We start from the raw sequence: 14,566 nt of genomic DNA on the forward strand, positions 1-14,566 counted from the left end.
CTTCATCAATACGGGAGGAATCAGCAACGATGAACTAGCGATCCTGAAAAAAGAAAAAGGAGAAGCAAACGAGGCACAAAGGCGCCATTTGCAGCCTGGTTAGGCAGCAGCTTACAATTTGAAGCGTTACTACCGAAAAAACCGCTGCGGAGGCGTTCCAACACACCTCGCCGCTATCACCTTGGCCCAGAGAAAACAATAAACAAAGGATGTTATCGTGGAGACTATAATAAAAAGAAGAAAGAATTTATTGGGCAAGTCCATAGAAAGATTAGTCATGAGACATGACTAAAACATGACTACCCGTAGACACTCAGTGTTTCTGCCTTCCGGCTTCATCAATACGGGAGGAATCAGCAACGATGAACTAGCGATCCTGAAAAAAGAAAAAGGAGAAGCAAACGAGGCACAAAAGTGCCATTTGCAGCCTGGTTAGGTAGTAGCTTACAATTTGAAACGTTACTACCGAAAAAACCGCTGCGGAGGCGTTCCAACACACCTCGCCGCTATCACCTTGGCCCAGAGAAAAGATTGAAAGAGCTGATTCCCCCCGTATTGATGAAGCCGGAAGGCAGAAACACTGAGTGTCTACGGGTAGTCATGTTTTAGTCATGTCTCATGACTAATCTTTCTGTGGACTTGCCCAATAAATTCTTTCTTCTTTTTATTATAGTCTCCACGATAACATCCTTTGTTTAAATAAATATATACAAGTACAAATATAATTTATTTTCTTATTTTCTTTTGCACTCAGGCGTTCTGTGCATCTCTTAATGTAACTCTGAATGGCTTCCTCAGTATTTCTTTTTGTTTGACAAATTCCGCTTTTCTCTGATAGTTTAAGTATTATATCTGTTAGTTTTAAGAAGGTGTTTCTTAGAAAATAATTAACTGGCTAAAAGCTAAAGCCTGAACACTAAACCCAATAGAAAACAAAGAAATATTTATTTTATAGGTACTACGATCGGGACAAGGACAATGTATTAAAAGTAGAAGAATTTAAGAATCTAATACTCGACTTGAGAAAATCGAAAAAATTGGCAGTTGATCCTCAAAGTGTGACTAAGGAAACACAGGATACTTACAAGTCTTTAGGACTGCAAGAAAGTCAAGGATTAGCCATGAACGATTTTTTGAGAGCGGTGTGCGACTTGAAAATTAGGGGAACATCCCATATTTTCAGATCTAACGTCAGTATTTCGATTTATTTGAAAGATGTGAAGTAAGCATCAGCATTAATTATTCTAACCAATGTTTAATACTATTGACATCTTTAATACTTTCTTATACATATATCCTCTATACAGTGTGGCGCCTTTATACGACGCGGAGGCTCCAAGGAGAACGGTAACTTATATCGAAATTAAATTTTTGGAGCCATATGTAGGTTATTTGAAAGTATTTTATAAAAATATATAGAGTTCTACAGGGTGTTCCCAAGAAAAGTTACGAATCAAAGTTGGATATTTTGTAATGGAACACCGTATACCGTGCTGGCAACTGTTACTTTTGGGTTGGTATTTACATGCGTGGAAGTAAATCGCATAGGAATCTTATTAAGTCGGAGTGAGAGAAATGCGAGGGCGTGTTGTTGCAGCGTTGCCGGTACGCCTTTCCCTGTCAAGTAAAGTAAAATCACGATCGCAAACCGCTTATTTTGAAGACTTTTTTTTCCGAAAAGATAACTAGATAAAATCATTAGATATGTTTCTGAGCATATGAAATGGAATTATAAGGGCATCGTTAAAGTGTCCATTTTTCATAAGGAGAAAACATGATAATTACGATAATTTAAAAACTCAACTTTTTAACACGAACACGCCATAACTAAAGAACCACTTTTGATATTGAAACTTTTTTTTTCATTTTGAAGACCGGTATTTTCACATACTGTCTGCGATGAAAGTATAGCAGATATCTTAAGAAATTTTTTGAACCAAACTACAATTATTTCTAAATTATTTCTAATAGATTTCAAGATATCGATTTTTGAATTGATTGAATTGATTGAATGCGCGACCACTGTCGAACGCTGTAACATTTTTGGTTCGTTACATGTCTTTGATTATGATATATGATGTCTGGCGTATCATCACCGGATTCCCTATCGTTCCGGCCGGATAATTTATTTGACGAATTTTTACGTTCTCTAGTCCACAACCCTGTTATCGTTTGACACAACCCTGTTATCGCTCTGTGGAGGCGCTGTCAACATCGCTTCTGTCAACTCTCTGTGCTGTCGACTGACTTTTGCTTTTAGCGCTCTGTAGCCTAACCTTGGCCTAACCTAACCATCCCGGCTTTTAGAAATGGTGATTATTTAAATCTTGCTGTATAATCTGAATCAGCTGCTATTTCAAGGCAACAGGTAAAGATGAAATATTATCCTTTTAGATTCGATATTATTACTTCATATTTTTAGGGTAGAGTTTTGGATGTCCCAACCTAACTTGTATTTGTATTTTGCTGGCACGTTGGCGTCCCTTTTCTTTTGTCCTCCAGAATGTCACATGGAAGAAAGGACATGTTCTTTATTATTTAGTGAGCCCTCGGAAGTAATTCGAGGTAGGTTCATTTTGTTTATTAGACCTTGTTTGATTTTAAACAAGAGTTTCATATATTTAGGGTCCAAGGTACGGACTATTTACAAGGTAAGGGCATTATCCAAGGTCCTAGTAGTATCCAAGGTACGGGTAGTGTTCCCCTGTACCGTTATCTTATGGACGGACTGTATCCAAGGTACGGACTATTTCCAAGGTTATAGTCCTAAGTTATGGTCCAAGGTACGGGTAGTGTTCCCTTGTACCATTATGCTATGTACGGATGTCCTGTGAACTAGTGTCCCCAGTAGGAATGATTTTTCTTGCATATAAAGTGCCCCAGCGTGGATGTAGCTTGAACCCCATGCTGCCTCGTTCCCATCAATAAGCTAGTTAGTAGTTACGGCTGTTCCAATTCATGGTGTCCTCATTATGGCCTCTTTTGTTGTATTGGATGGCCGAGTACAGAGATGCGAGCCCACCTCACGCTGTTACTGTTTGAAGCAAGATTACATAAAGAACAGCTAAGTGTAGATTTAAGTTCTAGTTTTACATTTAACATCTAAAACATTTTCAGTCTTAAACAATAACGTACATCTTAAGTAATATCGTACAGACTATGTTTAGTGGTTAGATTGTTAAGCACATTCATGTCGATTTAATATTTAAAATATTATTTATATCTTAGGTTTCATTACATTACGTCTTGTAATGGTATTGTTTTCATAGATATTTAGTACAATTCTTAACACCACTTTTGTTGACATATAACTACTATAATAATTATTAAAATTGTACAATGCTATTTACCGTCACAGTCCATTTTGAATAAATATAGTCATTAGTTTTAAGTAATATACAACTGTGTTTTCTTTCTCTGTACATGCCTGGCGCCCAATATTTATTTCTTTGTTTATTGTTATTACTTAATTTTCTTTCCAGTGAAATACCTTATCCACGACTGCTCTCCGATGAAAAGCTGCCGTTCGCAGTGGTTATAAAAAACGCTACAACACCAACTCAATTCCACTTATTTTTACCAAAAATGGAAGTGTTTCTAACTTGCACTTAAAATTTTTCAAGCTATAGTGAAAATTACAAAGACTCGTTAATAAATAAACAAATAAAAAATCACGAGATGTAATTAAATCATGAAGCTGAACGCATAATGTACACCTTTCCCTAGAACTTTAAGTACTGACAGAGGTACTGATTGGGTCGAGCAGTCGACTGCGACAAATCGGATATATCCCCTACCACGTCTTTTAGCAATGTGCATAGTTTCTCGGTTTATTAAATACGTTTGGCAACGTGTTTACTCTTCTCTCTTTGTTCAGTACGTTATAAACGCATTGTACTCTTCATACATACAGAAATCTGAACCCAAGACTAACCTTTGCCAGCCCTTAGTATATTAATTGATTTTCGGATTCTAGGAAAAAAATAAAGTTGAGTTTTATTAGAGAAGCATTTGCCCAAAATTTAAGGATTTTCACATATTTCACATTTTGTGAAAATGAGAAATAAACTTTAAATTTTACTAACTGCTACTAAAATTTTAACTTACCTTGTATAGCCTGTATGCTAAACCAAATTAAAAAAAAAAGTTATATATGGTGAGACAAAATTAATAATGAAGATTGGCCACTTTTAAAAGAAAGTTACTCCTTCATTTTAAATGGAACACTCAGTATATTATTTTGATAATTAGTGGAGAATTTATATATCTTCAAAATATTATTAAGGTTGCCTACCTCCCAGACAAAGATTTTCTTAGATATTTTTATTTATATGATATTGCATCAGTTTGATGTTTAATATTTGACACAATCTAGGTGGCTGTGATATACTTTTTGTTAATTTAACAAAAACTAAAGGATGTAGAGTAAACTACTAAACGGTAATAAAAAGATACAAGTTTAAAACATATTTTAATTATTACAGAATTAAACCTATAGATATAAACGTATAATTATGTGATAAAAATTAGCTGGATGAAATCAAATGCTCAAAATGCTTCCTTTCCTTTTCATTTCATAAAATGTGGAGTTCTTGTTCTTGTTTGTTTCTTGTATATTAAAAGGCAAATAGTTGGTTGGGTTTTGTAAATACTGTCTTTAATGTTTTTTAAAGAAGTCCAGCCTATATAGATAAACAGGAGCATTTAAGTATTCTATTAATTGGGGAATGCACACTGCGGTTACCAACTGATAGAATCATAGCCACCGCGTCGCATGAGAGGCGCCACCCTGTATGAATTAAAAAGAAAATGAGAAAAGAGTTTTGTTAAAATACACAAAATAAAGTAACATATATATTTAGTAAGTAAAAAAATACAATTCTTGTTCTAAAAAAATATAGCAAATATGGATTTTTTTTCCGTGTTTGCTATATTTTGTTTTGTTTATATGTTAATATTTTCGAGATTCCAGGATTTAATATCGGGATTTTGGCGATAAATATACACCGGGATCCCGGTTTGGAAACCCTGATCTACACTACTTCATAAAAGTTTTTATTAGAGTGAAAACATTTAGCACTAAAACAACAAGTGAATGATCAAAATATTTTTTAATATTGGTTTGGAAATTAAGTTAATGTTGGTTGTACAAAGTGTCCCAGAAATCATCATCATCATCAACCAGCCTGAAGTGTCCACTGCTGGCGTAGGCCTCCCTCAAATCTTTCCACTCTTCTCGGTCCTGTGCCACTTGGATCCAGTTTTCCCTAAATCTCTTAAAGTCATCTGACCATCTTGTCGGAGGTCTGCCTCTGTTTCTGAGAGCATCCAGTCTTGGCCGCCATTCTAGTATTAGCTTGGTCCATCTATCATCCCTTCTTCTGGCAATATACCCAGCCCAGTTCCATTTGAGTTTTTAAGCAGATATATAGCATCTGTTATTCGTGTACGCTATTTTATAACTGTACTGAGTATCTTGTCTCTTAGAGATATACCAAGCATTGCTCTTTTCATAGCTCGTTGGGCTACACGGATTTTTTCTATGGACTTTTTCGTCAGTGTAAATGTCTCTGCGCCATATGTAAGTACTGGCATAACGCACTGATGGAACACCTTCCTCTTTAAGCACATTCGTAGATCTGATTTTAACACATATCTTAGTTTGCCGAATGCTGCCCATGTTAGTCCTATTCTTCTTTGTATCTCGTGCGTGTCCCAGAAATAAGTGCAAGTATTTTAATTGGTAGTATAGTTCAACCCCAGAAACACGCCTATGAGGTTTTTTTTAACGAATTTTTTTTTTTGGAAATTTAAATTTTTTTTTAAAATTTTTTGAATTTTTTTAGTTAAAAAAGATAATTCTTAATAATATGGCAACATAGGTAGTAGATTAAATTTACAAGAAAGAAAATCGAGAACAGATCCAGTGGTTCTCAAAATTTGAGCAAAAAATCTTTTTTTTTGGAAATTTTCAAAGTAAAATAACTTTGTTATTTTGGACTTATTTGAAAAACGATAAAGAGAAAATATGTTTCTTTTATCGAGATGTACCACCCCTTAAAATACTTGCACTTATTTCTGGGACACCCTGTATAAGATTTGGTTTGGGAGTGAAGATCGCTGTCATTTCATATCATTATATGGCGAATGTCGTCAATCGTCGTTTCTAAGCCGATTTAACGCCCTTTTTTCGATCATACAGTATGTTTTTTTGTTTAGTGAAAGAAGGCCGAGCATTACTCGAGCACCTGTTACAAAGGCAAGTCCAGTTTATGGAGCCCCAATTGAAAATCCAAGAGGAAAAATGACAATAAAAAATCCCGATTATGAAATTGCACTTCATACAGTAAAAATACAAAGAAGCGGTCAAGCAATTAACATCGAAGAGATGAAAGAAGTGAGTACCGTAACCGGCGTCAAGTTTTATTTAAACCCGTGTATTTGTATATGCCGGTTGTTTACAACCCAAGTAGCATTTTCACGACTTGCGACCACATGTTTACTAAACACAACGTTGGATTAGTAACAAAAAATAGTTAGCTCCGTACCTTGGTTATTAAAATAAATGTAAACGTTGTTGTAACGTTGTGCCGACGTTGAACTAGTACTACAACAAAGTAAAAGCTTCTGCGACGTCGAATAAACGTTGTCTTGTAACCTTTTTTGCTTAAGTGTCTTTGGGTGATTCGGACAACGTACAATGTTGGGTAATAAAGTGTTTTCCGACGTCACTTTCAGGATCTATTCCAACGTTATGCAAACGTCGTCTGTTTTACTAATTCCAACGTTGTTTAGATTTCCCTACTCTTACGTTGGTAGGACGTCGAGCCACTACCTTTATGCAACTGTATTGAACCATAACCTTAAATTTTAAATTTTCACTTCATTGTTCTGTTCAGTCAGACAGTTCAGTGCTGTTTTTGTTTTTATAAAAAAAAAACTTAATTAAAATGGGACGTAAGAAAGGCACATATAAAACTAAATTTAAATATACATCGACATATTACCGATACTTTATCCACTCCGTCGTTTATTTAAAGTTTAGAGGGCGTCACAAGCTAGACTCTAGATTGACTAAATTAGGCAATCTTGCGACTAGTATACTACCTGTTAAGGCTGAACTTCGACTTTATTAGTTCAGTATGCGGCTACTCGAACTACTCCATCTTAATCTCCAAAGCAAAAAAGTGAAAGCCGCCATGTTGTTGAATAATAGCAATTCCTGCTTTTGGAATACATTAACTTGAAATATTTGACCCTAAACAACACGCGAAAACAATTTTTTCTCGACTGCGAATAAATTATTCTCATTTTACTAAAAAAAAATTCAAGAATTTTTTTAAAACTTCTTTAATTTTAAGGCCCATTAGTATTTTTCAAAGTAGAAACAATACATTTATCAATAAAGTTGTTTGCGTTTAACTTTTTTGCCTTTGGTAACGAGAGTTACAGAGTTGGTTAAAGTGTTTCAATAATTATGATCTTCAAACATCCTCCACACTTAAATACTTTTGTTTTGTTTTCCTTTACTGCCGTCTGGCATATGTCTCTAACTAAATTATAAAAATAATATTTTTATTATAATTATCCCAATTTGGGATAAAACGCGACATAGACGCCATATTATTATAGTTTTGTATTTCGGTAAATTAGAATTTTAAACAACGTTGCAGTTTGTACTAAATTAGGCTGCTACCCAACGTAGGTATCCAACGTCGTTTCGACCCAAAAATTATTCCCCAAACTAGTGCAGACTAGGGTTGGCACGAGGTTTTGCCGACTTTGCGCCCCGACCTTTGGTCGCGTGACGCAACGCTGTCCCGACGTCCAAATGCTGCTTGGGAATATTCTCCCATGGTGGCAGCACAGGCGGAGAATGCTCAATCTAAGACATTGTTTTTTACTGTGTAAACATTTGTTTAGATTCAAGAAGCTGTATCTGCCACAACTATAAAGCAACCGATGAACGAACAAACCAAACGGCTATCTATGGATATATTCAGCCAACGTTCCGTCACCAATGAAGTACTTAAAGGTCTTAGGTACCTCACCACTATCAATAACGTTAAAGACAGCAAAACTTCTTACACCTGGGGCCAGTTAGATCCAAATATATTCGCCAGAAATCTGATCCAAGTGTGCAATCAAGTAAGGGAGATCATGCGCAACCAAGCCAGGCTATTGGAGTTGAGTTCTCCGGTGTATATAATGGGTCAGTATTTAACCAAGTAAAAATGGCACACAGAGAAGTAAAAATGTCTTAAACAGTACAAGTGTGTTAATTTCTGCATTAAGTTTATTAGACTGAAAGGAACAACCACCTGATGACCGGTTTCTGGAATTTATTCCCATCATCAAAAAATAGCACACTTGTGGTTTTTTTACTTCTCTTATTCTATTTTTATTTTATATAGAACTTTGCTTTGTTTTTAGCTTCATCTACGGTTAAGTATTTAACATTCCTATTTTGTTATATTATCAAAATAAAGATATCTATAATGTCTAAAGAATATCGCACTCTTTGTCGTGGTTCCTTTTATTTTTCTTACTTGATCACAAAAATTTTTAGAAATCTTAACATAAAATAGAACTTTGTGACGAAGTTGTTATGTCATCTTTACTTAACATTTTTTATTAAGCAACATGCTTAGAAAGATTTTGGCGAACTAACACACATATTACGAATCTTGGTCCACACACAAACTCCATTCGCTAGAATGTTACCCAACTTGCTCCCTAATGAGTGAATAAAATATGGTTTGTTAAGCAATTATTTTTTTTAATAAAAATAAAACTTAACTAAAATCAGTATGGTTTTAGCTATTAAAAAAATATTTTTTTTGGTAAATGACAGTAAGTTAAAAAAATTGTTTAGATATAAAAAATATTAATTTTATTTTATATATATTACTTTTGTTTACTGAAGTTACTTTTCAATAATGAAGTATATTTGTACTTTCTTCTAAATAACATATTATTCAAAAAATGTCACAATTGACAGATGTATGATTCGCATTTTTTACTTTTATTTTGTACTTACTTAAATCTCTTTTCATCATCCATAGTTTCTGTATTCAGATTAGTAAACAAAAAATTAATTTATTCTTAAAACAATAAAACAGTAACAAACAGATTAGGTTTACTGTTAGAAGACTGTGCTATTCCAAAGGATGTTTCTTTTGATTTTTGTATTTAGGGGTGCATGTTTTAGTGGTGTCATTATATTATATTTAATCATTTTTTTTTACTTATATAATACATCCAATATAATTATTGTTATATATATTAATCGGTTTAAAACGTTCTACGTCTTCCAATGCCATCTCTCCATGCCTGTCTGTCTCTCCATGCACCGTCTTCGAGAGCTCTTTCCTCCATAAACGTGTCAATCCCTTCCTTCCAACTTCTCGGTCTACCCGGTTTTCTCCTTACTGCAGGTTGCCAGTTTATGATTTGCTTTGGGATTCTTCTTTCTGCCATTCGTTGAACATGTCCGTACCTTATGAGTTGTCTGTTCTTTATCTCGTCCACTATTGTATGTTTAACCATATTCTCTCTTATGCGTTCATTAGTCATTTGTTCGAGTCTTGATTTGCCTGCTGCTCTCCTCCAAAAATCCATCTCTATATCTTCCAGCATTCGTTTTGTTGTTTCCTTAATTGGCTACACTTTACAGCTGTACTGGGTTATACTCTTGATGATGGTATTATATGCTAGTCTTTTGTTCCTGTTGTTTATGCTTCTATCCCACAGTATCCCATTTAATACCGTGATAGCATACCTTCCAAGTTGGTTTTGTTCTTTAATTGCTGTATCCAACAGGCCATCATTTGTGATTTCTATACCCAAATATTTGTATTTTTATCTTCTAGTATTAGGTCTTATTGTTCTCCTCCGATACCCATATATTCTGTTTTGTTAGTATTAATTTCGAGTCCCCATTTCTGATATTCTTCTACGAGTATAAGCTTACGTGTCATATAATTTATGTCATCGTAATCTTGTGCTATGAGCACCTGATCGTCCGCGAAGCACAGTGTGTAAAGCATGTTATCCCCTTATGGGTACTCTATTTCTACATTTTTACTTACAATCTTTGAGAACTTGTTCGAGATAGATCTTGAACAGTGTTGGTGAAATACAGTACCCTTGTTTGAGACCTTTGGTTCCATTAAATCCTGTAGTTAACTTTTTGCCGACTTTTATTCTAGTTTTTGTTTGTTTAGGCATATAATGATTTCACTGCTTTTGTTAGCTCCACGTTTATATTGTTTTTTTTTCATAGCTTCCAAAAGTCTCACAAGTATAATTTATTGTTAAAATATTTACTGTATTCAAAATATTTACTGTATTCAAAGCATTCTAGATATTTCGTCAATTTAGAGAGTTATATATTTAAACCTGAATTATAAATTTTCTCAAAAATATATAAATTTTTAATGAAGTAGAATAGTAAATATAATTTTATGTAAATATACTTTGTGTAATATCTAATAATATAGATACGTATGAAGGCAGGCAGTATTTACTTGTTATATTTTCCTTTTGTCTCCTTATTGATGAAAGCGGTATTTGTCGTTCCGTCTTCAGTCGTCATAAATTGTACGTTTATATTACTTTAGTCTAATTAATGTTGTATGCAAAAGCGGAAGTTTGTAATAAATGGAAACAGTTAAGCTTTGTCGAAGATGAATCACATAATATGTACTAGAAAGTATTGATTAAAGTGAAGTTTTCAAGTGGAACATTTATTAGATGCAACATATTTATCTTTAAGCGATGTATAGTTATAGTTCATATCAAATAAACTTTTAGTTATGTGATTAAGCTTGATCGGCACAGCGTTGCCCACTTTTGCATATTTTCTTTTAATCAAAATATTTTAGTAAACAAAAATAAATTAATTATAAATATATAAACAGTTATTATTTACATCAACATAACTTACCTTCTTAACAGCACTTAAGGGACATAAAGGGCCATTACTACCGCTTTCCCGCTCCAGATATTCTAATAAAGTCGCGATGAGTTTTTTACGGCTATTAAGCTATCTTGTACACTTCGCACTAAAAGAGGTTATAAAAAGAAACAATATTCGACTGCAAGGTCTGTTAGTAAACATAACTCGTAATACAAAACTAAAGTGTCAAAACGATTGACAATGTCAGGAAATAAATAACTAAATGTGGCAACTTGACATTTTTTATAGCAGAGAAAAGTTTAATTGATATCAAATATATCTCAATTGTGATAATGATCTTATATTGCTATTGGGGACGAAAGAATCACTTTGCTAATCAAACATGTTTCAGAACGAATTTTTCAATTTGGTCCGTATTTTCGACTTTTAGGATTGCTAAGTGCCGTCCTGGTTACACTAATAACGTATCTGCACTATATTGGCGAGACATTAGTGTAATAGTTTCTTTATAATATACACTCAGATGCAAAAAAAAACAGAGAAATTTTTGGTCAAATTTAAAGTGTTATATTTTTGTTATTTTTAGCCCTATTTGTATGCATTTTTTAACAAACTGTATATAGTTATATCAACTTTAATTTGTAAACTCAGTTTTTTGTAAACTTTAGTAATTGGCATATTATACAGGGTTAATCGAGGGGTTTATCCTAACTTTAAAACACCCTGTGCTATAATTTCGTATGTAAATTTTCCTAAAATAGAATTTTACGGTAAGAACCATGTCTCCTGAGCATTTTGTTTTTTGGATCATTTAATTGATCATTAAATTTTTGGATTAATGCATGCTTTGGTTAATTTTTAAGAGCGAAATGTACTGATCACGATCAATTTGCAATTTTTTCAGTTATCATTACTTCTGATGTAATTTTTAAAAAGACGAGATGGTTTTGGTGACTATTATCATAACGTTATATTACGCTGCATCGGATACTCTATACTAAATTAAAAAAAACGTTAAAGACTAACGATACAGTCCTGGTTTTAATAAACATTAATAACGATAACAGAACTAACGATATTAAGGAAAAGATCTGTAATACTGAAGCATACAAACAGAAAAGAAAATTGTAAAAAATACCCTAATACTCTGTATTGCTTCCCCTGGCTGCTATAACTGCCTGTATACGTTTGTTCATACTGTCATTGAGGCTGCATATATCATATTGCGTTATGTTCATAGACAAACAAATAAAAAGAGAGTAACAAATCTCATGGTAAAGAGTGGAACCGCGTTCCCGTAGCGCAACTCAGAATAAGAATTTTGAAACCAATTAGCAGGACCATGGCAGGACGTACGTCTTTATTGCTATCTTTCTTTATTATGTGTGCTTTATATGAAAAAGAAAGAGATAGGTATAAAACGTATCATAAGACATTATCGCACAGTCCGGCTGGCGGAAAATTTAAATTAGCCATTATTAGTAGTATTCTTTCATTCTGAAACTGAAAATTTTCACTTAAACTGATTATACATATTCCCTATACTACGTAAAGGGAACGTGGTGTAGGGAATAAATCAGTTTAAGTGAAAATTTGCAGTTTCTTTCAGAACGAAAGAATACTACTATTATAAGGGAAATTATAAAAAAAGCAAAAATTGTACTGTTTTATAAACATATTTATTTATACATAAAAATAAATAAACTTTTTATAATATAATAACAAAAAATAACAGTGTTTATTCCACCCACCAACCAATTTTAAATGCAGAAGAACTGACTGTTGCAGGCAACGATCGGCCAATTTTTTTAAAGGGCCTTAAAAATATCATTTTCGAAAAGACTGCCTAATTGCAATAACAAAGTGAATATCCAAGCAAAAAAGACTTTACGAGAATCATGATCCTGAACCATTTCCATTCATCCTGAACCATTCAAGTCCAGTTTTAGTCCTAAAACAAAAGTAAAATAGGTATATTAATAAAGTTTCTGGTTACTATAAAGCAGCTATAAACTACCTACCCAAAAAATGAAAAAAATTAATTGTATTAATTTGTTATGTTAAGAGAGGTTCGAAATATTTTTGACACTACTACTTCTACTTTTTCTTAATAAGATGATACATATAACTACTTACTTTTATTTTACCTGGTGTCTTTAACATATCTATCAGAGAAAGGGGGCACCAATACATATAGAAAATAGATGATACTGGCTCATGGTACAAAGAAAACAAGGTATGATCGATAGTGGCTCCAATTTCGTTAAGTTTGCGCATACCACCTGTGACGTCATACGCCATACAAAAAAATATACATATTGTTCCATTGCCACTAATAAAAAAAGACCTAAAATAGGGAAGAATTAGGACATAACCCCAAAACTTATGTTTTGACATCGAGCTTGACATTTGAAAAATTATTTTCACATTTTGACACAATCAAATTTTCACATTTTGACACAATCTGTTTGACAATTTGAAATTGGCGCGCAGAGCTTGCCGACCAATGGTGCCGTTTATCACCTGTGACGTAGTGACCAACCTGCGCAATATCATACCTTGTATTCTTTGTATCATGATACTGGCTCCTGCAGCAAATAAAATAACAAATAGTATAACCTAAAATTATAAGTAACAAAATATAAATACCTATATGGAACAAAGGAATTTGTTTCCTACCCATATTCATAAGTCAATAAAATGGAGAGTTTAGAAAAAAGGTAAATCACCAAAAGAAAAATTAACAAACATTACGAATTGTCATGATGTTGTCATCTTGGTTGTCATGATGACGAAAACGAAAAGGCGATTGTTCTAATTTCTATTTAGAAATTACGTTTTATATGACTGCTTCTTTCTCTCTTGTTATATTAGAATGAGATAGTGGGCCCAATAGACGCAATGCGCAGATCAACATAAAGAGAACGAAATTTTGCGTTCTGAGTTGCGCTACAGGAACGTTGTCCCTCTCTTTGCCATTTAATTTGCCAGTCTCTTTTATTTGTTTGTCTATGGTTATGTTTTTCCATTCTTCTTTAAGGACCAAGCGAAGTTCATTTAATGAAGCTGGTAACGCTTCGCGACCTCCTGCCAAGCATTTCCCAAACGTCGAACATTATGGGAAGTTCATAGTAGTATATAGTTCACAATAATTATTACTAAAGCTGCCTTATCATATTGAAAAAAAAAACTTGCAAATTGTTGGTGGCGAGTTCATTTTGCTCTGAAAATTAACCACGGCATGTATTGACATGATCCAAAAACAAAATGCTCAGGGGACATGGTTCTGACTAGTAGTGGGAACTATCGAATGAATACTATCGAAACATTCGATAGTTGTAATTCATTCGAATAATTCGATAGTTGGTAAGAAAACATTCGTTGAAAACTATTCGAATAAAAATTATCGAATAGATCCGTCATCTGCCTTGAAATATTGTATTTTAGTAATTCGGCAGCAAAAACCATTCATTTATAAAATTCATTCATTTATGAAATTCATTTATACGTCAGGATCGATTATAATAAAATATTAACTGAATTTTAGTTGTCGCCCGGCGACGTAGGTTTCTTTCGAGAGAAGCCGACAGCGGTCGGTGGCAATGCTATGAAAGAAGCCGGCATCTTTGATTTTGCGGAGTCAGA

At 33.6% G+C, this 14,566-nt stretch overlaps 1 protein-coding gene across 2 annotated transcripts in view; it reads left to right on the forward strand.

Annotated features, from left to right (window-relative positions):
• The window catches only part of LOC115874277, a 54,461-nt gene that overhangs the window by 20,346 nt on the left and 19,549 nt on the right, over nucleotides 1-14,566 (forward strand). For both annotated transcript variants that reach the window (XM_030889378.1, XM_030889379.1), the window contains exons 6-8: nucleotides 956-1,222; nucleotides 6,220-6,397; nucleotides 7,924-8,212. In XM_030889378.1, coding sequence (XP_030745238.1) covers nucleotides 956-1,222; nucleotides 6,220-6,397; nucleotides 7,924-8,212 — 734 coding nt within the window. The remainder of the gene's footprint in view (nucleotides 1-955; nucleotides 1,223-6,219; nucleotides 6,398-7,923; nucleotides 8,213-14,566) is intronic.

This window comes from Sitophilus oryzae, unplaced genomic scaffold (assembly GCF_002938485.1).
Source record: "Sitophilus oryzae breed Bouriz unplaced genomic scaffold, Soryzae_2.0 scaffold_125_pilon_pilon, whole genome shotgun sequence".
Taxonomy (NCBI): domain Eukaryota; kingdom Metazoa; phylum Arthropoda; class Insecta; order Coleoptera; family Curculionidae; genus Sitophilus; species Sitophilus oryzae.